Source organism: Rana temporaria, chromosome 3 (assembly GCF_905171775.1).
Source record: "Rana temporaria chromosome 3, aRanTem1.1, whole genome shotgun sequence".
Lineage (NCBI taxonomy): Eukaryota > Metazoa > Chordata > Amphibia > Anura > Ranidae > Rana > Rana temporaria.
The window spans coordinates 275820971-275848219 of record NC_053491.1 but is presented as its reverse complement, the minus strand read 5'-3'; the positions used below and the strand labels follow the sequence as shown (position 1 = coordinate 275848219).

Below are 27249 nucleotides of genomic sequence, written 5' to 3'. Positions count from 1 at the left end.
TATTAGGTTACTAAGAGAGATGCCATGAAATCGCATCAACCCTTAGCCAAGGAAAGTTTTAAAGGGAACAAGTTCGAACTATTAGGCCGAGGCCTATAAGACATTTGTACTTATGCCAAGCTTGTATATTTTGAGAGTTGTAGTAACAACTGGGTACTTGTATATCACACGTACTCTAGTAAGGTAGTAGCACCTGTGTATACGTGATAAAGTAGTTAAGGTAATTACAGTAGCATACTTGAAGTAATTCCTATTGAGATATTAGTATTACTTGAGAGAGGCAGTATAGCTCATTATTAGTTGCATGAGAGAGGCTGTATAGCTCAGGTATGTATTATGCATAGATGAGGTATTTATAGCTGCAAATATTAGATAGACATAGCATTGGTATCTTGTAGGTTGCTGAACCTTTAAATTAGTATTTAGCAAGCAGGATTTAGCATAGTAGTATCTCCCATATAACATGTTGATAAGCAGACAGCATATGTAGTAACATTATGGTAGCAGTTGAAACACTAATAGTAGATCTTCTATAGGACTATAAATGTAGCAAAGGTTACTTATCCGTTTGTAGCTTCTATAGTTTGGAGACAAAGTTCTAAGGAGTAGTGGTTTCCAGGAATGCTGTCCCCCTATGTCCTCCACCCCCCACGCTGGCCCCCACTGTTCTTCAGCCCCCACGCTGTCCCCCTCTGTCTTCCACCCCCCAAGTGTCCCCCTCTGTCCTCCAGCCCCTACACTGTCCCCGTTTGTCCTCCAGCCCCCACGCTGTCCCAACTCTGTCCTCCACCCCCTACGGTGTCCCACTGTGTCTTCCACCCCCATGGCGTCCCCCTGTGTCCTCCACCCCCCCCCATCAGTATATAAACTGTTTTTGTGCGTGTTTGCAAAATTAAAGTGGGCCGTTCTGGATGATGTCCAGGGACAAATTTTTGTCCCAGTTCAGCCCTGAGCGTGGTGCATTTTATACTGCACTTTTGGTGCATTTACAGCCTTCTGCTGGGTGGAATTAACATTTAATGACAATGCAAGTATGATGTTCGTTTGCAGCACGTTTCTGAGGCCTCGTACACACGGCCGAGGAACTCGACGTGCCAAACACATCGAGTTCCTCGGCCAGTTCAGCACTGAAGCCGCCGAGGAGCTCGGCGGGACGAGAGCTCCCATAGAACAACGAGGAAATAGAGAACATGTTCTCTATTTCCTCGTCGAGCTCCTCGTCGGCTTCCTCGGCCGAAAGTGTACACACGACCAGTTTCCTCGGCAGAATTCAGCCAGAAACTCGGTCGGAAGCTGAATTCTGCCGAGGAAACTGGTCGTGTGTACGGGGCCTAAAACACACATTAAAGCACATATTTTCTGTGCTGTTTGCCAAGCATTTGGAAATGCACAAATGTAACATATGTTGATGAATAATTTAATGAATTACATGTATTTCTCATGTATAGTGGGGACTTTTCTTGAGGGAAGAGGAGATGGTTCTTTTATTTACTAATTACATACTGGAGATAATGCATGGTATAAATGTAAAGGTTTTTTAGGTCTATTTGCGTGTTTTTCCTTTAGTGCACTAGAACAATAAAGCATTTTAATTTCTTATACATCCTCCACAGTCACTTGGATGGCAACAGATGGAAAATGAAACAATTGGCCGTATGCAACATTTCATACAATGTATGAGACTTAGTATGATATTGTTAGATAATGAAATGGCTGGTAATGAGAGAACCCCAAGCAATCATACTAGCAGTCTTTTTGTTGTCCCAAAGAGTATATGCATATCTACTCTTTATAAATCAGCTTATAAGGGCCAAAAATGCACTCTGGTGTTTTTAGTTAATTTCAAGGGTACCATTCTGTACCTGTGTACATATTATCTATGCTGCTAAATATATAGGATAAGGCTTGTTAGGTGTGTTACTGATGATCTCATGATTTATAATTTTGATAGCTTGCCAGTGGTAGATATTGAGCAATTTTCTGTTTTAAAGAGATCATAGAAGATACCAGCACAGGTATATCAAGCATTATACCAAAAAGTTATAGCAAAAGTATGGAGGTCATGTAGGCCCTTGGCTACATTGTCCAAAGCCCATATGTCCAGTGCTTGGTAGGTACTTTAAGAGAAGAAAAATAGCCTCTCTTCTCAAAGCATTGGGGAGGTGTTTTAAGTTTCTATGAACATTTTAAAATGGCCTACAAACTTTCTTATTAGTCAATTAAATATATAACCATTCTAAGAATGAGAACAGTATCAGGAGAATCATTGTATATTACATGTGTTACAATGAATGGGTAGGCATACAATTGGAATGTGTTTCTAGATTACTGGAACTTTATGGAAAACTAAAATTAAAACTAAAAGTTATATAGGAATCATTCGAAATCTTCTTTAGAGCATGTCATTTCGGAATGGCCCTAAGCCTGAGAACACTGCACTTTGTTGAGTGGGAGATTTAAGACTAAGTTCACCTTTTTGGGCAGAATTTCACATTTTATAGTAAATAGAAACGTGTTTTATAATGTTATTTCTGGCTAAACCATCCCAATGTGTTTATCTCTCACTTACCTCATCTTTAGTAGCTTTAACCACTTACGGACCGCCGCTCGACTATATATGTTGGCTATTTGACGAGGGATATCTCTGTTGTGGCAGCAGCTAGCTGCCATAACCCATGTATCCATCGCTTCATGCAGCAGTCCAGTTTCCGATAATGGTTGTCTCTGCGCCAGAATCACCGCAAGATCACCGTTATCGGCGGCGGGAAAGGGGCTCCTTTTTCTATTACAAGGGATATTTACATTCCTTGCAATAGGAATACAAGTAACACATTTTAAAGAACAGTTATGTAAAAAATAAAAGGTAAAATAAATAAGATTTTTTTTTTTTAAACACGCCCTGTCCCGCCGATTTTGCCTGCAGAAGCGAATGCATATGTGAGCATATGAGTACGTGAGTCCGCATATGAAAACGGTGTTCAAACCACACATGTGAGGTATCACCACGATTGGTAGAGTGAGAGCAATAATTCTAGCTCTAGACCTCCTCTGCAACTCAAAAAATTCAACCTGTAGAATTTTTTAAACGTCACCTATGGAGATTTTTAAGGGTAAAAGTTTGTTGCCATTCCATGAGTGGGCGCAATTTTTAAGCGTGACATGTTGGGTATCAATTTACTCGGCGTAACATTATCTTTCACAATATGGAAAAAAAGTTGGGCTAACTTTACTGTTGTATTATTTTTTTATAAAAAAAGTGTATTTTTTTCCAAAAAAGTGCGCGTATAAGACTACTGCGCAAACACGGTGTGACATAAAGTATTGCAACAACCACCATTTTATTATCTAGGCTGTTAGAAAAAAAATGTATAATGTTTGGGGGGTTCTAAGTAATTTTTTAGCAATTTTTTTTTAACTTGTAAACAACAAATCTCAGGCCCCGTACACACGGCTGAGGAACTCGACGTGCCAAACACATCGAGTTCCTCAGCCAGTTCAGCCCTGAAGCCGCCGAGGACCTCGGCGGGCGGAGTTCTCCCATAGAACAACAAGGAAATAGAGAACATGTTCTCTATTTTCCTTGTACACACGGCCGGGTTTCTCGGCAGAATTCAGCCAGAAACTCGGTCGGAAGCTGAATTCTGCCGAGGAAACTGGTCGTGTGTACGGGGCTTCAGAAAGAGGCTCAGTCCTTAAGTGGTTAAAGTTTCATCTGTTCTGAAAAAAAAAATTCTGCATGCATTATTTCCTGTAGGTCTCACCCAGCTATCATAGGTCTCACTCAGCTATCATAGGTCTCACCCAGCTTTCAGAGTGTGATAGGGCGTGTTATGCATTCTGTACAACACCTCCCTCATTACTATACCACTTCTTGCTTTATTTCTACCCACCTTCTGTAAAATCTGATTGTAAAATCTCCTTTAGACCTACTATTAGCTATGTAGTGTAAGGGCCTGCCTGATTTGACAAATTGATTATATTTTTCATGTGTGTCCTTGTATTCCATATTTTTTGGTAAATCTAAAGGAAATTGTAAGGAGATTGTACAATCAGATTGCGTAGTCTAAGACGTTTTTATACAAGTACATAGGATGGAGTGTATGAAGACAGTCAGCTGTAAGGGCCCTTTCACATCTCCAGGAAGCAGGAACTCACCTTCCTTCACACGTTTTTTTTTTTTGTGATTGTCACGCATAGGGCAGCCCATTCACTTGAATGGGCTTTCCTATGTGAGAAAGATTCCCTAAAGGAGCTCCAGAACTTTTTCTTGGTGCTTTTTTTAAGGCGCTTTTTGGTGCATTTACAGCCTGCTGTCCAGGTGTAGGGTAGCATTAACATTCAATGACAACACAAGCATGATTTAGTTTTGCAGTGTGTTGCTAAAATTCACAGTAAGACACACATTTTCTTTACAATTTGCCATGTGTTTAGAAATGCACAGATGCGAATGGAGCCTCACTGCTCTAGTGTAAACACACACATTTCACTTTCAGGCCCCATTTACACCTAGCACAATGGGAGCGCACATTTTTTGCCTCTTTTTTTCACATGACACGCATAGAGCAGCCGATTGATTTCAATAGGTTTCATTACACGCATAAAAGTATCTCATGGGACTTTTTGGCGTGCTGTAGTTTGCACTATTTGGAGTGTTGTAGTTTGTGCATTTTGCTGTGTTTGTCACTTGTTTCTTCATGCAAAAAAATGTGAGTTTTTTTCTGCGTTTGTGGTGTCATTAACAATTATTGGCACAGAAAGCACAACTAGCTTATTTTTAGGCATATAAATGTGACCATACCCAGTCTGGGAAAGGTGATTACTGATTGCATTAAAAATGCATGAACCTGTAGAGGTGGGTGGGAGCAATCCTCTAGAAGAAAGGGGGCAGGGCGTGTGTTAATGAGGACAGAAGGTCAGCTGCTTCCTTCTACTGGTTCTTCTGTCCTGAATGCCAAATTTAGGACGACTAATTAGGTTTTCCTCAGGACACTGATGCTGAGGTAGTGCATGGTGTAGAACAATTTGTTTTGTTTTTTTCAGAAAAAAAGTGGTACATTATTGGTATCATGGTACAAATGGGAGCTGGAATTTAGAAAAAAAATGTGAACTTAGCCTTTAACTCTTATACCAAGGGGACTGCATGCTTAGAGTGGTCCTATATGGGAATTCCCATATGCCTGAGTTGCTAACAAAGTTGTTGTTTTTTTCTTACAGGAAGGGCATATTGTTTATTAGAAAATAACTGAAATGGGGAAGAAAAGGAGAATGACAATAAAAAAACTAACAAACAGGTGTGAAAAGATGTAGTTCAAGGGAGCTGTGGTGGCTCAACGCGATTGGCACTGCGCTGACAACCCATTCACCTCTGCAGCTAGAGGTTCGGATCCCGGTCTCGGCTTCATGTGAATTGAGTTTGGTGGTCTCAGCCCGGCTCCCGGTGGGTGTGCTATGCAAGGTAAGCCTGTGCTTAGTACGCCCACCCCCCTCCCACAAAAACCACCACACCTACACACGCACTCTAAATTGGGTTAACACACTCACATTGACCACGCGGTCTCTAAAAGAGAGGCGAAGGACTAATGGGGCTGGTTGAGCGGGCTAATCCTCTCACTCCCTTATAGGGAGTCCCTCTGCCCCGTTGGGCTTCAAAGCGGAGCAGGTAGGGCGGGCTGTGTGGGAGGACCCCCTCACACACCCGCCATTGCCACCCGGGGCATGGAGAAAGGTGGCAGATTGCCTCTGGGGGAGGCCTGCCTACTCCCAACTCCTGCAGTCCGGCTCCTCTCTCGAGTACACGCACAAAAATACACTTTAAAAGAAAAAAAAAAAAAGATGTAGTTCAGCAAGTGCACCACATTTAAAGCAACTCAGGTGCACTTATAACCACAGTAGAAAGTGTGTTTAGTTTTAATGTGCAGCAACCTTTTTGTCCCTTAGGACATATATTTTCAAGCAGAATAACTAGACTAGCAGAAGAAAATTTCACATATGAAAAACATATAACAAATAAGGACACTTCAGCAGTCTGGAATAATAAAAAAAAAATGCATATTGATTGAAAGCACCACAGATGATTCTTACCACTGCTGGACGGTTGTTGTGGGCCTGAGCATGCTCTGAGCAGATATGAGTTTGGGGAGAACTCCTCATCAGGGTTTGTGTCCATAATTTGATGAGAAGTATTGCTGTCTAGCAGTGGCATCTGGCAGCTAACAGGAGGAGGATTATGGGAGCTGGGCAGTTGTGCGGATGGTAGGAGGCTAGACGAAGATGTAGATGGGATGGGGCGACCTGGGAAAGAGGAACAGGGATTAAAGGTCAGCAATGAAGGCAATGAACAGAGACACAGAAAGATTTATGTGTATGTAACATTTTCAGAACAAGAGATGAAAATACTGCAATTATGGGTCACAATTATTAAAGTAGCTCAGAGTCTAAAAAAAATGTTATGCCAGATGTATAATTTACTAATTTTATAAAGTCACTCACTACTAGAAATGACAGTGGGGTTGGTTTACATTTTGAAAAGTGTATTTTCACATTCCAAGGGAGTTTACCCTTAGTTTAATGGATGTGTTGAAAAATCACTTTGCATAGAATGCTCAATTACAATTACAAGGAAAATAATCAAAAACAAACATATATTTCCGTGCACATTACCAGATGATGGAAGTCAGTATAGCTTCACTACATTTACTAAGCTAAGTGAAAATGTATTTTGCCAATTGAAAAGCCTATTTGCTTTTAGTAAATCAAATCCAGTATCTTTACAGAATTACAAGCAGAGTATGTATTTTTAACTTACAAATGATGCTAATACATTCATAGATGCTGTCTTGCTTATACAGGTTTGGTGTCAAAATAATAATATTATTTTCCCACTGAAGTGAGTCTCCTACAATGATTGCATTGTGCATTGCATGTGTTCACGGTGGTTTCATAAAGTTTGATACCAACTACCCATAATTGGTCACATCAACTACTAAGTTCCATTGCTAAGTTTTTGTTTTAATGATGTGTATTGTAGTTTAAAAAATAAATAAATAAATCAGTCCACTACTGATGGTAATTAATGTATGGCCCTTCAAGTGTTCAGTTTTTTTTATATCTTTGTTACTGTATTTTCACACTTTATTTCTGATAAGGGTGAATTCACATTATGTGGTCACTTCTTAATCTCAAGTAGCAGACATAGGTCAGGACTTTTAAAAATTGTGTTTGCTTGGCATAGAAATCAATTTACATACAGTATAAGAACAGTATAAGCCTTTATGCCCTGCATTGCCATTGAGGAACAATGTTCTATAGATAATTTAAAATAGTTGCAGTTGTAGTGATGAATAGCTGTAGGTTTGTGACCTACAGAATGTAAAAGTCAGCACTCTTTGTTTCACAAATGTGCTAAAGTTAGCAACTTTACAGATCCATAAAAGTTTAAATTCTTTCAGAAATCAAAGCTGAATTTAAAGGGAACTAACCAACTCAAGCCATCAGTGAATACAATAGCTGCTTTGCTTCGAAAGGATTCATGGTTTAAGTACACTAATGTGAAAAGTATTATACTGCTTATAAACGGGAATACCTTTTAGTCAGATACTAAATAAGATCTGGAAGCTGTCTGTTCATGTAATTGTAGCAAAAGCCATGATTTCTGCTTCCAGCTCAAACCATTCTCCTTCCAAACTCCATTTTCTTGAATTGATTTAAGGGAAATCTCTAGCATACTCGAAAATGTCTGCTGACACGTTTTTGTTACTTTACTGAGCTTGTTATCACTAGCTTTTTAAATTATCCTCTGTCTGATTACTGCACATGAATCTGAAGCACCACTTGCAAAAAATGACAGAGGACTTCATGCAAAAAATATCTAAAAGGAAGAACAATTCCCTTTACCCATCACAGGTAGATTTTCCCATTCATTGTTCTTTGCTGATGTGAAACAATGAAACAGAGTGCTATGGGCAGGTGACCTAAAGATTACAATGTTTAATCACATTTTTAGCTTTGGAAAACCTTTTAGACATTTTAGAGAAAGGGAAACTTGATTTAAAAATTTAGAATGAAGCCCAAGATAAACATCTCTACCTCAGGAATTAATAAGACAATGTGGGAGAGATTTACTAAAATTGGAGCACTCAGAATCTGGTGCAGTGGTGCACGGTAGCCAACCAGCTTCTAACGTCAGCTTGTTCAATTAAGTATTGCCAATAGACATGTGCACACTGAAATATTTTGTTTTGGAATTTAACCAGTTCCCGACCCCCGCATGTACATATACGTCCACAATATGGCACGTACAGGCACATGGGCGTACACGTACGTCCTCGCCTATTAGCGGGTGGGGGGTCCGATCGGGACCCCCCCCGCTACATGCGGAGGTCGGGTCCGCTCGGGGAGCGATCCGGGACCACGGCGCGGCTATTTGTTTATAGCCGCTCCGTCGCGATCGCTCCCCGGAGCTGAAGAACGGGGAGAGCCGTGTGTAAACACGGCTTCCCCGTCCTTCACTATGGCGGCGCATCGATCGCGTCATTCCCTTTATAGGGAAGACACGATCGATGACGTCATTCCTACAGCCACACCCCCAAACAGTTGTAAACACATACTAGGTGCACCCTAACTCCTACAGCGCCACCTGTGGTTAACTCCCAAACTGCAACTGTCATTTTCACAATAAAGAATGCAATTTAAATGCATTTTTTGCTGTGAAAATGACAATGGTCCCAAAAATGTGTCAAAATTGTCCGAAGTGTCCGCCATAATGTCGCAGTCACGAAAAAAATTGCTGATCGCCGCCATTAGTAGTAAAAAAAAAATAAAAAATAAAAATGCAATAAAACTATCCCCTATTTTGTAAACACTATAAATTTTGCGCAAACCAATCGATAAACGCTTATTGCGATTTTTTTTACTAAAAATAGGTAGAAGAATACGTATCGGCCAAAACTGAGGAAAAATATCTTTATATATGTTTTTGGGGGATATTTATTACAGCAAAAAGTAAAAAATATTGCTTTTTTTTCAAAATTGTCGCTCTATTTTTGTTTATAGCGCAAAAACTAAAAACCGCAGATGTGATCAAATACCACCAAAAGAAAGCTCTATTTGTGGGGAAAAAAGGACGCCAATTTTGTTTGGGAGCCACGTCGCACGACCGCGCAATTGTCTGTTAAAGCGACGCAGTCCCGAACTGTAAAAACACCTTGGGTCTTTAGGCTGCATATTGGTCCGGGGCTTAAGTGGTTAATTTTCGTTCAAAAAATAAATTTATTTAGTTACTCCCGAAATTTGTTTTTGTTTCGTTAAAAAAATGCATTCGTCCGAAAATCCGAATTAATTAAGGTCAAATTTGTCACTGAAGGCTCATGGTGTCTGTCAAATGTTCTAAGAAGATTCGACGGAGCAGCTAAACTGTACGTCGAATCGTACATTTCCGGTCGAATGTTCCACCTACAAGCTATAGAAGAATTCTAATGTTGTATGACTAGTAATAATCATATTTATAAATTATTATTACTAGTCAACCAACATTCAAATTCTTCTATAGCCTATGGGCCTAGCATTTGACCGGAAATGTACGATTGCAGCATTGTACAGTTTAGCTGCTTGTCGAATCTTCTTTTCGACAGACATCATAAGCCTTTAATGACAGATTCAACGTTTGTATGTTTTTCACTGCTTCGTCGTTCATGTCGAATGGTCTACCCCAACACTGTCTTTATAACGTTGAATCTTTTCTCTCTATGTCAAATCTTTCCTCTCTATGTAGAATAATCTTGGACTAATAGAGTTAATGTTAGGCACATTCGACCACAGGTTCGATAGACACAGATTGCTATTGTCAGCGTCATGTGGAATCTCTTATCTATATCGAACTGTTGTAGCAATGAAAATGAAAACATTTTTTTATGTCGGATCTTTCGGATTTCGGATTCTGTTTTGTTAAAACGATAACGAAAATACCCAAAAATACCCAAAATTCGGATGAAAATGCATTTGGACAAAAACAAATGCACATGTCCTGGAAGCTGGTTGATTTCTATGCAGAACTGCTTGGGATTTTGCACTCTCCAGTTTTAGTAAATCTCCCCCCATATGTAATTATAATGGATGCTCATTAAACTAATTTGCTGTTAAAAAACGTCCTTCCTTTTTTATTTATATATATATATATATATATATATATATATATATATATATATATATAGTATATAAAAAAAACACATATTGTATAGGATATTCACCCACATTAGTTACACGGTTTCTATATTTACAATCTTGTGAACTTAAACCTATTATATGTAAAATCTGACACAATTTCAGGTGAATGTGTACAGTATTTGCTCTTAGCAGCTATTCCCAGGGACAGTGGATATGCTATCTGGAGCTCTCTATAGTATTCCAGAGGACAGGACTGCCTGGAGCTCTCCACAGTGCTGAAAATGTAGTTTAACAGCTTTAGCACTTCTCCCTGACATGATCACCCAGGACACCAAAACATGTGAGTTAGTATCTCCAAGAGTGGGTGGTGGCATGGGGTGCTTATATGCTGCTTACTTGTCCCTATTTAACTCATTAAAAATGCCTTCAGTTAAGCAGTTAAAAAATAAAAGTCACACTTATAGAATAGGCTTTAATGTTATATCCTGTATTTTTACTGGTTATATCCAGTGGCATCCTAAACATATTTGGATCTCTTTCCCTATCAAGCACTCTTATCCTTAAAGCGGAACTCCACCCAAAAAGGGAAGTTCCACTTGTCTGCCTCCCCACTGCCACATTTGGCACCTTTTGAGGGGAAGAGGTAGCAGGTACCCCCTCTTACTTCCAGCTGACTTCGCCACGGCGAACTCAGACAGAAGTTTGGCCCCCTACTCCTCTCCCCGCAGCTGAGCTATTCGCAGAGTGCATCATGATTTGCGCATTTGCAGTAGTGAACCAGCTGTGAAACCGCAAGGCTTCACTGCTGTTTACCCTTAATGGATATGGTGGTGGCAGCACCCAATAGCTAATTGAAAAATCAGCTTGGGTAAAGACACCACTGGATTCCTGGACAGGTAAGTGTCCTAATAATTAAAGTCAGCAGCTACAGTATTTGTAGCTGCTGACTCCTACCTTTTAGTGCAGGAGCCTTGAGTTCCTCACTAAGTGACATGAAAAAGCACACACTTTCTCACTTTTCAGCCTATTGTTAAAAACATTAGGAGGATCTGTGACGGTAATAGTATTAAGTGAAGTTGAAGTTACATTTATATATCGGACAAATGCTACCTATCAATGGTGTGGAAAATTGTTATATATATTCTTTTTCAGGACATTATTTTCTGGATATTTCTGCTGGGACTGGGTGTTCATCTTTACTGTGACACCCTGGTATATATCTTTGCAGCTTCATGTGCTATTACCTATGTATACTCCAAGAATCAAGCATACTTTATTGGGGTGTTTGCCTTCATCTTGATCAACTGTGGGTAGAAGATTATTCTTTTTTCCATATTAGTTGAACTACATTGGCTTGTGGCTTTTTTCAACCTGACCCGCTAGGTAACTATATAACCCTGTAACTGTGTACAGCAGGCAGACACAAACTACTGTATATATATATATATATATATATATATATATATATATATATATATATATACTTATCTACAGTCACATGCACAATTTTATTAAATGGTAGTAAGCTCTATACCCTGGATATATCTTGGAGTTCATCTTACTAGGACATGGTTTAACTGCTAGTGGACATTCAGGAGTTAATTTTATAAGCACCTTAAAAAAATAGTATGCCCCTCAAATACATATAGATTTAATTATCTTTTGTTTAAAAAGATCTTCTGCTCACACACACACTGCTGTAAAAAAAAAAAAAAAATCGAAGACCATAAATGTGACGGTTGCAGAAAAAGCCTCATTTATTTTTCAAAATGCTTCACCTTTCCTCTGATACAAGACCCTTCGGTACGCTTCTAACCAGGACAGGCTGTTTCACCTGAAATTCCCTGGCTCCCTATACAGCTCGTAACATCCAGAGGCATATAAGGCCAAGTAAGGTCACAGAGCTATAATATTTTATGCCCAATGAACACATTTACCTAATCTTCACATAAAGGTACTTTACACATCTGGGTTAGGGGGATCTACAAGGCTTAATGCAGACAAACAGTCAACATGCTCTATAAGCTCCAATTGTCTACAGTTGTTTCAACTGACACTATTTGACTGACTCTATTTTGATTTTCCTACACTAAAACTGTTTTTTATCGCCTGTAAATTATTTTCTTTCTTTTTGACATGCCACTATAAAGATATCTGCCTTTAATTCTAAGCATAAAAAAAGCTCCTATTTTCACTCTGGCATGTGCAAAATAGATATTCTGCTGTGTATTGATGAAATACGTGTCACACAACTCATAAGGAGATGTAAAAATTCTACATAAATAAAATTTGTGCTGAACGCTGTTAAAAGCAGTTTTCTTGTCATCATTGTAAGGAGTAGTTAGGATAAATAAATCTCAACACTTACTGTCATGCTCGGACTTTGGCAAGAATTGTATAGTTTTGAAAATTCATGCACTTGTTTGAAAGGTATTACTGGAACATTATTAGTGCTACGAACATTGTTATCATTCAAGGTAGAAAATACTGTATTTATTGGCGTATAACACTCACTTTTTTACCCTGAAAATAGAGGATAAACTGTGCCTGCGTGTTATACGCAGGGGGCTGTGGAAAGTTTTTTTTCCTGAAATTTGCCTCTTAGGCCGCGTACACACGATCGGTCCATCCGATGAGAACGGTCCGAAGGTTAACCGATGAACCTGACTGATGGTCCGTCGCGCCTGCACACCATCGGTTAAAAAAACAATCGTGTCAGAGCGCGGTGACGTAAAACACAACGACGTGCTGAAAAAAACGAAGTTCAATGCTTCCAAGCATGCGTCGTCTTGATTCTGAGCATGCGCAGATTTTTAACCAATGCTTTTGCATACTAACGATTGGTTTTGACCTATCAGTTAGGCGTCCATCGGTTCAATTTTAAAGCAAGTTCTCATTTTTTTGACCGAAGGTTAAAGAACCTATGGGTCCTACACACGATCGGTTTGGACTGATGAACGCTCCTTCAGACTGTTCTCCTCTGGCGATCCTCTCGTGTGTACGCGGCCCAAAAGTTTGGGTGCGTGTTATACACCTGTGCGTGTTATACGCCGATTAATACGGTAATCCATGCTTTTAATTTGTATAACTGTAAATTATTGACTTGGACACCTCTGTGCATAATGTAAAGGTGGCCATACAGAATTAAAACATTTTAAGCAATAAACAAACACAAACTTTCCTTTGGATAAAATTATGTCTGTGGTCTTTATTACTAATGGCTTTTATAAATAAAAAATACTTTTATTTTCCATTTAAAACACATAAACAGCTCAGCCACTACGACTCGAGCTGTATCATCAAAAGAAGAGGGGAATCACCCACATTTCAATATTCACTTCAATAACACCAACACTCTTTATAAAAAAAAAGTAATTCAATGTTCAAAATATGTAAACGGTTCCCCTTAAATAAGGTGACACTGCCACATAATAAATTAGCCGCAACGGAAGGGTGGGAGAGAACACTACAGATTGATGCTACTGAGGCGACTGGACCTTTGGGGCTCGGAACACTCTTTTTATTTGAAAACTTCCCCCCTAAACTGCCCAGATACATGTGGTCACCTGTATATTTGTTCACATATATAAAGCTTTCCTTTGGTGGTATTTAATCAACATTGTTTTTAAAAATAAAAAAATAATTTGTGAAAAGAAACAAGTTTTTCTTTGTTTCTGTTATAACATTTTGCAAATAAGTAATCTTGCTTCATAAATGTCCAAAATTAATATTGCTACATTTATTTGGCAAAAATAACCCAAACTAGAGTATATTATTTAGTCTGTAGGAAAGTTATTATGGTATATATATCTGAAAATTGATCAGTCCCAATGTACTGATAGCCTTAATTTCTTGAGGCCTGAAAATGACACGACAGTACATACATCCCCCAAATGGCCCCTTTTTTGGAAGGTCGACAGTCCAAGGTATTTAGTAAGATACATGGCATGTTTTTTTGTCACAATTGTTTTGAAAATGAAGAAATTAAAATTATAGTTTAATGATAATTACTTTTGTTTTTCAATTTTTTTTTAATTTATTTTTTTATATACAGTGACCAGAGCAAAACACTCTGACCAATAACAGAGCTCATCATAATAGTACACATGGAAAGGCATGAGTCAAAGCCTTTCATTGTGTACAATTGTGATCTCCTGTGATTGGCCACAGTGATCACATGATCACACAGTACCGGCAGCTGGCCAGTACAGCAATCTGTCATCAGCTGGGTCTGGTAGACACAGTGGGTGACACATCGTGCCAGAGAACGGCCCATGGGGTGTGTGCAAAGCACAATCCTGGGAGAACATCATATTACAATAGGCTTGGAGGGAGGGAAATAATTACTTATTGCAACAGTTTTTTTGGGGGGGGTAAAGCCCCTCCTGTCAGTGTTAAATTGTTTCTTCCAGCCATGTAACTGACACTTTTGCTGGACAGCTTAGGCTATTAACCACTTCCATACCAGGTACTTACGCAGCTTCCCGCCCAAGCTAATTTTCAGCTTTCAGCACTGTCGCACTTTGAATGGCAATTGCGCGGTCATGCTACACTGTACCCAAACAAAATTGGCGTCCTTTTTTCCCCACAAATAGAGCTTTCTTTTGGTGGTATTCGATCACCTCTGCGATTTTTTTTTTTGCGCAACAACTAACTGTAAATAAGTTTTCTCTTTCAATTACGGGCACTGATATGGCGGCACTAATGGGCACCGATGAGATGGCACTGATGGACATCGATGAGGTAGTACTGACGGGCACAGATGAGGTGGCACTGATTGGCGGCGCTGGTATGCGACACTGATGGGCACACATAGGCGGCACTGATGGGCACACATAGGCGGCACTGATGGGCACACATAGGCGGCACTGATGGGCACACATAGGCGGCACTGATGGGCACACATAGGCGGCACTGGGCACTCATGGGCGGCACAGATGGGCACTCATAAGCGGCACAGATGGGTGGCACTGATGGATACTTATGGGTGGCACAGATGGGCACTGATAGGTGGGCACTGGGCATGGATGGGCACTGTGGGGTGGCACTGATGGACACTGGGGTGGCGCTGATGGACACTGGGGTGGCAGCACTTATTTTTGCCAGGTTGCCAGTCAGTGCCCATTTGTGGGCACTGACTGGCATCTTTTTTCTTTATGCTTTTTTTTTTTTTTTTTTTTTAGACTTTTTTTTTTTTTTTTTTTTTAGACTTTTTATTTTTTTTTGCCCACCCTGGTGCTCCAGGGTGGGCATCCCTGGTGCTCCAGGGTGGCGATCCGAGGGGGGGCTGCGCTGATAAACAATCAGCGCTAACCCCCCCTGTCAGGAGAGCCGCCGATCGGCTATCCTCTACTCGCGTCTGTCAGACGCGAGTGAGGAAGAGCCATCGGCGGCTCTTCCTGTTTACATCGTGATCAGCCGTGGTTGGACACGGCTGATCACGTGGTAAAGAGTCTCCGCCGGAGGCTCTTTACCGAGATCGGAGATGCAGGGTGTCAGACTGACACCCCGCATCACCGATCGCCGCGATGCGCGCCCCCACGGGCGCGCGCGGCATGAAATCCTGCAGGACGTTCTAGAACGTCCTGTCAGGATTTCATAACCACTTCCCGGACGTAAATCGGCCATAGGCCGGGCGGGAAGTGGTTAAAGGAAGTTGAAAAATAACAGACTTACTGTCACTCTGACGCTATCTGCTACAGACACCCATGCCACCCCTTGTCCTCTTATGCCATGTTATCATCTCCAAGTGTATTGGACAAAACATTTAAAGGACACTGCTCATAAGCTCTGTCAGGTCTCTACCAGTTACAGGACAACCAGGTAACTAACTATTTCAGAAAGAGATTAGTAAAAGCACCCTACAGCCCACAGCTCCAATAATAACAACCATTTGGAGCCATTTCTGATGGGGTCTGATATAATTACAGGGTTTGACTTCTTGCTATCATTGAGTACAAAGTGCAGTCTAAACTACAATTAGTGCAGGTAGGTTCCCCAGTGCACTAAGTTTAGTACCATGCATCAAAACTAAATAACAATTCCTATTAAAAGCATTTATCCATTGAAAGTTTTCCTTTTGATTGTAATAGAGCATTGAATCACAGTGATTGATATGTATAACTTCAGTCTATGCTTTATTTCTAGTTTTGGATACAGTGTGGGAGATGCACTGTCGTGTTTTTAATGCTGTTTATGTCCCCTTTGGGAAAATGTACCTATTCCGGAAAGAAGGTCATGGAACAATCCAATATGTTAAAGCTATCTGGGTATATAATGGATATTTATTATTGGTAACTCAATAAGACTAAGTTCACACTGCTTCAAACTTTCAGTGTGATTATGTAGTGCAACTTGGATGCTACTTTAAAGTGGTTTGCATATTCTATGGGGCCAAACTTGTGCTAGAATCGTACCAAAGTAGTATAGTAACCTTTTCAAAAATAGCCCTGTTGAATTGATTTGCACGAGCATTGAAAACACTGTGATTTTTCTTGTCATGAGATTCTGTGAGACCCTGTGTAGTGTACTGAAACTGTTCACCAATATTTTTTTTACAGCTTCTTTAATGATAGCTATGCACACTTAATACAGTTTTAAGCCTACAAGGTGTGTACATTTAAAATAATGAATAGTGTTTAGAGAAAACAAACAGGGCTTAGCTAGCCTATGTTCAGACGATAGGGCATACATTATATGGTTGCCTATCCACATGTAATACCATAGTAAAGTATATTAGCATACCAATTGCTTGTTTTCATATGATCAATGTGGATGTGTACATGCACATCCTTTAGTAAATCAGGGCCTATATGTCTGTCAATTCATTGAACTGCACATAAATGCATTTACTGTCCTGGCAGACAGCTGTTAAGCAGTTAAGTATAATCATTAAAAGAGCTAATCTACCCTGGCATTAGTAGTTAATCTGCAAATGATATTAACACAATATCAAAAAGACAGAAGATCAGATTATAAATCTGTGAAAAATGAATTTAAGGCGGATGCTGCAAAAGCGACTTCAAATATGACCTAACTGAAATAGAACTATACTTTTTCTTTAACCAACTACATTCGTTTTGTAGTGCATGTTAGAAAACGAGTACAAAATATTAGCTGATTAATTGTGATTGGTAACACAAGCAATAGTCCTTTCAAACAGACTGCATATATAACCAACACCCTGGTGAATTAATTGTACAGCCATGCCATATTCTATGAATAGTTTTGAATTGGGGTGCTAATAAAATGTTGAATTCCATACAATAGCTAAGATTAACAAGCTGTAGTATTTTATATTTAAAATAAATAAATAAATCATGTTAAATATTTGTTCCAATTGTTGCAATTCTATGTTTCCAATATAACAAGTTTATTTTGGATTTTTATTCACTCTTTTTTACTTCCTGATTGAAGCAGAACTATCTTATGTCTTGGTAAATATTCCCAAGCAAAGCTCTGACCTACTCCAGTCAACCTAATTTCTAAGCAGCAAGATAAAAATCTCCACTGGGAACAGCAAATTTCTCCATAACTGTGTTCTGTGTATTTGCTTACTGCTTTTGGTTGCATTTGTGGTATTTAATAGCACTATTTCCTACAAAATAGGCAACAATTAGTGAGTGACATTCTATGGGACAGCTGTAGGTGGTGGCTATTGCACTTACAACAGTACACATAAAAACTGCAGACTTGACTATAAATGAAATTATCTTCGATGGAGGATATCAATAGAGTCCTTAAAACACATGTCTGATGCAGCTAAATACTGTATAACTACAATGTTTTATTAAAAAGAGTGTCACAATTCGAAATCTAGCAATCAATGCCCCAATATGACTTACAATCAAAAATGCTGATTGATGATGTTTCTAGTGATCAGACTCAGAAAAAGGAAAAGGCCAGATATCTGGCCTTGTATTTTCTTGCTCAGAATTATTATATGGTCATGTACAGTATAGGTAATTTCTATCTGACTGATATGTTCAGCAGTACAGAAGAACATTTTTAAACAGCCATACTAGAAATATGGCCCAATTCAAGTCTGTGGGGATTTCGTTTATCAACATCGCCAATGCAGGAGAAAATTCCAGAGGAAGCTTCCTTTGGGATTAAGTGGGGGGCCTATCTTAGATTAAGAGGCTAGGACGGTGGTTTGAGCTATGACTAAGCATTGATATCCAATGCGAAACGCGTCAGTTGTTTTTCCCACTGTGTGCTGATACCTGTAGTGCATTTTTCCTTTACCCAATAAAGGGCACGTCTTTTTAAGAAATTGGAGTGCGGCTGTCCATATCCTTCCTCTTTTGCAGAGGCTAGGAAGGTGGGCTGAGCTTTTTATAAAGCCTGACTTCAGTTAAAATCTGCTAAATGCACCCCAGGTGCATGAAAACAAAAGGTCTGCAAAGTCTTAGGCCCCGTACACACGACCAGTTTCCTCGGCAGAATTCAGCTTCCGACCGAGTTTCTGGCTGAATTCTGCCGAGAAACCCGGCCGTGTGTACACTTTCGGCCGAGGAAGCCGACGAGGAGCTCGGCGAGGAAATAGAGAACATGTTCTCTATTTCCTCGTTGTTCTATGGGAGCTCTCGCCCCGCCGAGCTCCTCGGCGGCTTCAGTGCTGAACTGGCCGAGGAACTCGATGTGTTTGGCACGTCGAGTTCCTCGGCCGTGTGTACGAGGCCTTACAGTTTGCTTTCTTTAGAAAGCAGCCACAGTCTGAGTAGGAACATTCAGTTGCCCTTTAGGGCCTCTTCACACCTGACCATTCCGTTGCAGTATTTGATGATAATGTTTTCTCAAATAGTGCTAAACCATCATGCAAACATCAAGACAGAAGAAGTCTATGGTGATCTACAGCACATGCATGTGCAGGAGCAAAAGGAGAACATTCCAGGCATTACAAAATACCAGACAGGTAAACATTGTGATGGAATTCTGGGGAGTGACAATGTAAACTCTTTATTACTGTCTCATTTAATATAATTGACTAAGTTTAAACATATCACTTTATGAAGATGGAAATGATGGGCTAACAAAATCAATATGCTACCAGCAGAAAGGGATTTCAGTTACTTGATTATAACAATAATGGTAATTTGTAGTAAAATTTAAAAGAACATTTTTGGTAAATCTTTAGAATGTCACAATTAGCATTTGCATCAATCATATAGAATGATGGCCATCTCCAGCTCTAGCTGGGTGCATGTGCAAGGGCAGACATAACTTTGTATGACATGTCAGGTCAGGGCTAGATTAACCATTAACCTCCCTGGCGGTATCCCCGAGCGTGACTCGGGGTTGGTTTTCAATGCTAAGATCGGTATCCCCGAGTCACGCTCGGGGTGGACGTGCAGCGGCGCGGCTTACCTTTCGCTGGATCCACAGGCAAGTTACTCACCTTGTCCCTGGATCCAGCGATGCCACCCCGCTGTGTGAGCGAGCGGGTCCTCCTCGCTTGATTCACAGTGTCCCCCGTGTGCCGCCGATCTCCGTTCCCTGTGACGTTACGACGCACGGGAGCGGAGAACGGCGCCAAATTCAAAAAAGTAAACAAACACTTTACATACAGTATACTGTAATCTTATAGATTACAGTACTGTATGTAAAAAAATACACACCCCCCCTTGTCCCTAGTGGTCTGCCCAGTGCCCTACATGTACTTTTATATAATAAAAAATGTTCTTTCTGCCTAAAAACTGTAGATTGTCCAAAAGCGTCCCTTTATGTCAAAAATGGTTTTAGATCAACTATAAAACAGCGATAATAAATTATAATCACTTGCAGAAATGTGCGATAGCGATTTGCGGGGAAATTCGTCATAAAAAAATAAAAATAATGACAGCGACAATTCTGCAACTGCAAATTTCAGTGATTTTGAGTTGATTACATTATTGAATAATTTTTATTATAATTATATTATTATTTGTTATAATTATTTATAATTATTTATTATATTATAATTTATAATTTTGTTTTAAAAAAAAAAATCATACCCGGGATGCCTACAAGACTCTTGCTTGGTCAGATTTAAGTGAGTTATTTCTAAAAATTACAGGCCTACAGTATAAAACGCCAAATTTCCTTGCAAAATAATTGTACCGCTTTTGGTACGTAATTCCAGACAGAATCATACCGCCAGGGAGGTTAAGCAACTTAAGCATATGCTTTGGGCACCAAAGGAAGGGGCATCACAGAGTTTCCCCCCTAGCTATCATGCATTTAAGGGTTACATGCAATTTAAAACATAATGCACTTTGCTCCTTTTCCCTAATCTAACCGATGCCACTCTTCTTGATACCTGACTGCCAAAGCCTCTTATGTTTATTTATATCCTGTGCTGTAAGAACTTGCTCTGTTGGCCACACAGGCCTATTACAGTGCCATAAACTTCTATGAGGATTGTCTACCTTCATCTGCTGGCTGAAGGTAAATTGTGCATGCATTTCCAAAAATGATTGTGTGTTTCCAAACATAGATATTGCATTACATGTATTTTTAACATTAATAACCATAGATTGCATAGCTTATTGTAAGTAAAAATCATGATAAAGTCTACACATACGTTTTTCTTTATAGCAAATGTGAATGGCCATTCATCCAGACAATCTACATGAACATTGATTACATATATTTGCTAATTGACTTTCTTTACAATTAGAGTTCTTTTAAATTCTTTAGAATTGAAATTGGGTTGATTTACTAAAACCAGAGAGTAAAACATCTGGTGCATCTGTGTTTTTTTTTTTACATACTGTGATCAGAGCAGTACAGTGTCACCATAGTGACACTGTACTACTCTGGGGAGGTGATCAGATTTTTAGGCACACTGTGATTGCTTATGTTATTGATTATAACTTTTATAAGCAATATTTTTTTTATGAATGGCATCCATCCATCCAGGGTGTACTGTTGTGAATCTGTGATTGACCACAGCAATTACATGGTACAGTTGCACTGTGACTGGTCCTGTTTTTACCATGTGATCACTGTGACCAATAACAGAGATCAACACAATAGTACACGATGAATGGCTATGAATGTAAGCCATTAATTGCATACAATTGCCATGTAATCTGTGGTGATTGTTTAAAGCAATCACGTGGTACCGACAGTGGCCTGGTACACCGATTGGTCATTTGTTGTGTGGTGAAGACAGTGGGTGACAGGTTTATCCAGAGCATGGAGAGTATAGCCTGTGGGATGCGTGTAAGGTGCGATCCTGGGAGGACATCATATGACGTCTACCTGGGATGGCAGCTCTCTCGCTTGGCTGTCATTGTACTATATTCCAGGTTTGAAGCTGTTAATAATATTGGCCAGCAGGGAAACCCATCATATTGATGGTCAATAGGAGTTTTTTTGGGATGGGGCTTAGTGACAGGTTTTACTACTACCTAGAAGTGTTGGAGCTTTGCGTGATTAGACTAGCCAGATAAGGAAAGCTGCTGCAGCTTTTTCTGGGTGCCTGTACTTTTCACCAGTCTATACCCTTTTATATTTTACAAGAGACAGAGTCTCTTTCAGACAGATTTTACTTCAGGTTTGTTAATTGAGAGCAATAGTAAAATTACAATTTCATGTTGTTTCTTGGAGGTGACTGAATCAGGTAACATTTTTTTTCTGAAATATTCCTTTAAGGTGATCAAGTATCAAACGTTTCTTCTATGTTCACACTGCCCTATTTACAATCAGCTTGCAGGATTTTGGTCAGTGCTTATACCTAAGTAAACAAAGCACAGCCTGAAAGAGATAATATGCTAATGGTATGCTAATGAGCACCTTACAGTCCAGAGGTGAAATATTGTTTCCAAATTAAGAGGTTGTTGTTGTTCAATGGCATAAAGCAGAGGCTTCCAGACTGCAGATTTCAATTTGAATTCATAATACAACCTCTCTAAAACCTTTATTATAACAATTATGCCTGACAACAGAAGTAACTAAATGTCAGAAAAAGATCTTAATTTTGTTTATTCAACTAGTTGATTTGCAACCATATATGATTTGGACTTAGCCACAAATTAGCAAGAACAATTTCCCATCTCAGAAGCTGTCAGGAGAGGCCACTCTTGCCAATTTATCTTCCTGCAGCACATTTCTAGTAGCTGTCACTCATACATGGGAAACATTTGGTGCTGATTGCCATTTTCCTATCCACTTCCTTTTGCCTCTCATACCAGGCAATTTGCTGCAAGTCAATCAAGGTTGAAGCAGACCTTGTTTAAATAAAGAACTGTTGGGCTATTTCACATCAACAATTTCAAAAAGACAGAATGTGCTGTATATTTTACATTTACATTTATAGTACTTTTCCATTTTTCCTTTCTTCACTAAAACGTAGCAAAAGTTACAAGTCAAAACGAAAGCCACCAAGAGATTTAGACAACAAAAACAGTCTGCAAAGGTGCACTGAGCGAATATATATACATTTCTACTGTCAAAAATTCAATCAGTTAGCAGATATGTCTTACATTGAAAGAGTGCTCAAGTATGGGATTACTTTTTCCACTGTTCTTCCCTTGTAATTTGAGGAAGGGCAGCATGAAAGAAGCACCATGCCCCAAACTATTTGACCCTGATAACCCAGGTAAACAATTTTTAGTGTTAGCAACTTTCACATATTCATCTGGGATTTCCTGCAGAGTAGCCATGCAACACTTAGCTATTTTGTCTTGCAATAATAACTTATGTTGACAGATTTCTATTATATTTTAGATCATCCTTGCCAACGGACAGTAAGTCAACCAATCAGAAAAAAATAAAATAAAGTCCATCCACACAAATATTGTCATGACTTACATGTAACCCCTTTCATAATTCTGTCTACCTGCCACCTGTCCTGTGCAGTATCTTTTAGACTGACGTAGTGACTGTTAGCATGAAAAATAAGCAAAAGAAGCTGACTTTTTCAGATGCTTTACTAACTGCTTAGCCAGCTAGAAAATCAAGCATTTCTTACAATCACTCATTGTAGGTTAAATGCTCAAAACTAAACACATTTGGTGTGGCACCCTGGCACAAATGGCTAGCTACAAGCATGCCTGCATTCATTTTCTCTAGAGCCTAAGAGTGAAATTCACCGACACCACAAAAGGGATTAAATCATATGCAACTACTTGTTTTTAGAATCAGGGAAAGTTAAAACCTCAGCAGATTTATTTTTTCTTCTTTATCCCATTTGGAAAATTTCCCAGAGGCACATAAGGAAGACAGGTGAAAAATGTCTAAAGTGAGGATCCACCTTAGTTCAATACTGTCTGACATTCCAAAGATGGGTAGTGTGAACTTTTATGCCCCATTCACACCTGAGATTTTTTTTCGGCGTTTTGTCGCACGTTTTGTCGAGTGTATTCGCACGTTTGCATACAGCGTTGTCCGACGTTTTTGAAACTTCAACTTTTTTTGTATTTTAGCCAATAGGAAAAATTATTTGTTGCTATGTTTTTAGATTTGTTTTATCTTCTTCCTGGGTGAATATTCTATTTCACATAACAGATTAAAGCGACAAAACGCCTGAAGAAACACTCGTTGTAGCGCTAGACGCTTGAATCAAGCGTTTCCATTAGTTTCTATGGGAATACAAATGTTCAAAAATGCCCAAATCAGCCCAATTCGAGCGACAAAAGAGGGTCCAGAACTTGTTTGATCTTCAGGCATTTTGGAGTGGAGATGTGAACCATCTCCATTGAGAATAATGGATTATTTCCCCTCTAGCGTTTTGTAGCTTCATGCTTCAGGCTACAAAACGCTCAGGTGTGAATGGACCCTTAGATTGTTTTCAATTCTAGATATTTTGTAAAACTCTCAATATTCAGTAATTAATATCTCATTATAGAAGAGATTCATAAACATACTGATTAGGGCAAAATACAGTTGTTGTTTAGAACATTTTAAACAAGAAGCCTATTGTTTCATGTCAGGTGCTGTTTAGACATATTGACAATAATGCTTTGTTTTTTAAAAAAAAGCTCATTAATGACAACGGGTACTTATATTGTTCAAAAAATGTTTAGAGGATTATAATCAGCTACAAAGACGTTCCACTTTGATTGCTTTTCGGATTAAACAATTTTTTTTTTATACTTCATGGTTTTTACAACAGCCATTTAGAAGAATATGCTCTCATACATGAAAGCAGATTATCAACAAACATTGTCAGTATGAAATAATTGTGCTGCTTACAATCATCCTGCAGAAACAGAGTGAATACTTTTATTATCACAACTCCTGTCCAGCTACATTCTTTCACAAGTGCACTTATTAATCAAAACTTTTGTTTGTAATAGAGATCAACAAATCATGTCAGATGGGTGATTCAATGAACTGAAAAATCTATTTATTCGTCTCCTCAGATTATACAAATGAATAGGAGGGGTATGCTAAACAAGAAAGTATTGTTAAAAACTGTTTAGTAAATGAGACCAGTGTTGAAAAATGACTAGAAAAACGTAATGTGAACAAATCACCAGGACCAGATGTCTTAAATAGAGCATTCCAACCATGTTATAGCCAGACCATTGTTCCTATTTTTTAAGGGCAGCTTACTGGCTGGAATGATACCAGCAGATTGGCAAGAAACAAATGTGATACCACCATTCTAAAACGGACTAGGATACTGTGTATACCTACATACTGTCTTGTATGTACATGATAGTAAGATCAGCATAAAAATAACCTAGTAAAATGTTTACAATTACATGTTTACAATATATATACTGATGACAATCAGCATCCATGTAAATGTAAAAAGAAGGTGAGTAATACTAATAATACTAATAATATTAGACTGAAATTACAGATGTTTGCAATCGTAAAGCAATAGAATACAGGACATATGACTACATGTACAATATTTTTGATCTAGAGAAAAAAAGAAGGCTTTACATAAGGTGACACTGTTTGCTTTGTCAGATTGGAGGGAGGGACCAAATGCTGCACACAGAAGTTTTTTTTGTTAACCTTAATGCAGTGAATACATTAATATTAAAAAAAATAACTTTCGACCTATAGAACCACTTTAAAAGGAAGAATTCTGCAACTAGTTGGAGGCCTACTGCTGCTGTCAAACAGTTGGAGGCCTACTGGAGGCCTACTGGAGGCCTAGTTGGAATCTGATTTATTTTAGTTAGCTCTAAGGCCGCGTACACACGGTCGGACCGAGGTTCAGTTTCATCAGTCCAAACCGACCGTGTGTATAGCCCATTGGTCTGTTGTCCTTCGGTCCAAAATTTTAAAACATGCTTCAAAATTGAACCGATGGCCCGCTACCCGATCGGTCCAAACCGATGGTTAGTACAGAAAGCATCGGTTCAAAACCCGCGCATGCTTAGAATCAAGTCGACGCATGCTTGGAAGCATTGAACTTAGTTTTATTCAGCACGTCGTGTGTTTGACGTCACCGCGTTCTGACCCGATCGTTTTTTGGAACGATGGTGTGTACGCACATCAGACCATCAGGCCACTTCAGCGGTGAACCGATGGAAATGGCCCATCGGACCATTCTCATCGGGTTGGAACGACCGTGTGTACGCGGCCTTAGTAACTGTACATCATTGGTGCGATTTCACGTAAGCTACGTGTGTTATATTTTGAACAACCATATCAGTATTGCCAAGTTCTATTCATCAAAAATTTATAATTTCTATGGAATTTAATGTGGAATGATGCTTTATAAGAATGTCTAATGCATGACTGAAGATGAGAAACCAGACAAAGTGGACAACTTGATTAACTTAAACATCTTTTTCCCAACAATTAGAAAGTCACAGAGACAATTTCTCTCAACATTGCTGTTCTTCCAGAGACTATAGCAGTGTCTGCTTGAGGAATTCTAAAATATAATAGAGAATAGAAAAGTGACAAAACCCATTTGTGAAGATTTTACATCAGTGCTGCTATTGTAATTGTTCTTATTACAGTCAAATTATTTAATTGTTATAAAAAAGTAGGGGCATAATTCATCTTTATTAATTCAGCTCTGAATTCATCAGAAAAAATGACAGTAATATGTTTTCTACTTTCATGCATATATCAACTATATTCTACACCTATTAGATCTCTTTTTAATAAGCTATCTTCAGACAATGCTATACCGTGAAGCAATTCATAATGGTGGCCAAGCACATCATGTTTAATGTATTGTATTTTATGTTATTTATTTTTACATTTTTCTTGGATTTCTTGTTGGATATTTTTCATTTTGTTGTAATAATGGGATATTTTACACAATGCAAATCTTTAAACTAGTCCTAACGTATACATACGCTGCTGTTAAATCCTTATGCTACATTTAAATCCTTAGATTGACATCAACTGTTGGTATGAACTTAAACTTGACATTTTAAGGATGGTTCCACTGCAAAATATCATTATACTATACAGACATCTCTGTATAGTAATCACTTTTGGTTTATATTAAATCTTTCTATAGATCAAAAATTGAGATACAGCAAAGTCAGGATTACTCTAAAAATTATTTTATGTGCAGAGTAGATTAAGGGATATGGGGACCTGGGGTATATTGTTTCCTAGTAAAACAATACATTATGCCCAAGACAAATTTGAAATGACAGAAGCATTTTATGTATCCCTGCAATTATTTAATGATTTTGTTTTGAAAACATAGAATTGCTGTAACCATGGTAACATGTGACTACTTTGAATGCTTTATACATCTTTGATTACCTACTTTAAGAGAGAACAATTATTATCCCAGGTTATTTGAAGTAAATTTGTAATAATTTTACTATGATATATACTTTTAGCTTATTTTCTTGTTTGTTGTTAAGGAAATGTCACAAGTGGAAAACAAGATAATTATAAGCAAAATGTATTCCTTAGGACAATGCCATGTGTTACAAAAAGATCCTCTGTGTCACTACTGAAGCAGTTATCACAGACGTTTGTAAACAGCTGTGGCCAGGAAGCCTATACAAAGGAATGACATGCTGACAGCTGACACATCCATTCATAGATGTTTGCATGTCTGGCTATCCACATTCAATCAGCCAGTCATTTATTAAAGCGGAGTTACAGCCTTTTACTGTTTATTAAAAGTCAGCAGCTACAAAAAGTATAGCTGCTGACTTT

The 27249-nt window shown here is 38.8% G+C and overlaps 1 protein-coding gene across 1 annotated transcript in view; it reads right to left on the bottom strand.

Moving 5' to 3' along the window:
- Positions 1–27249, bottom strand: part of TENM2 (teneurin transmembrane protein 2) — a 1404789-nt gene that overhangs the window by 896473 nt on the left and 481067 nt on the right. The window contains exon 3 of the mRNA XM_040344668.1: positions 6082–6291. Within this exon, the coding sequence (XP_040200602.1) occupies positions 6082–6291 (210 nt within the window). The remainder of the gene's footprint in view (positions 1–6081; positions 6292–27249) is intronic.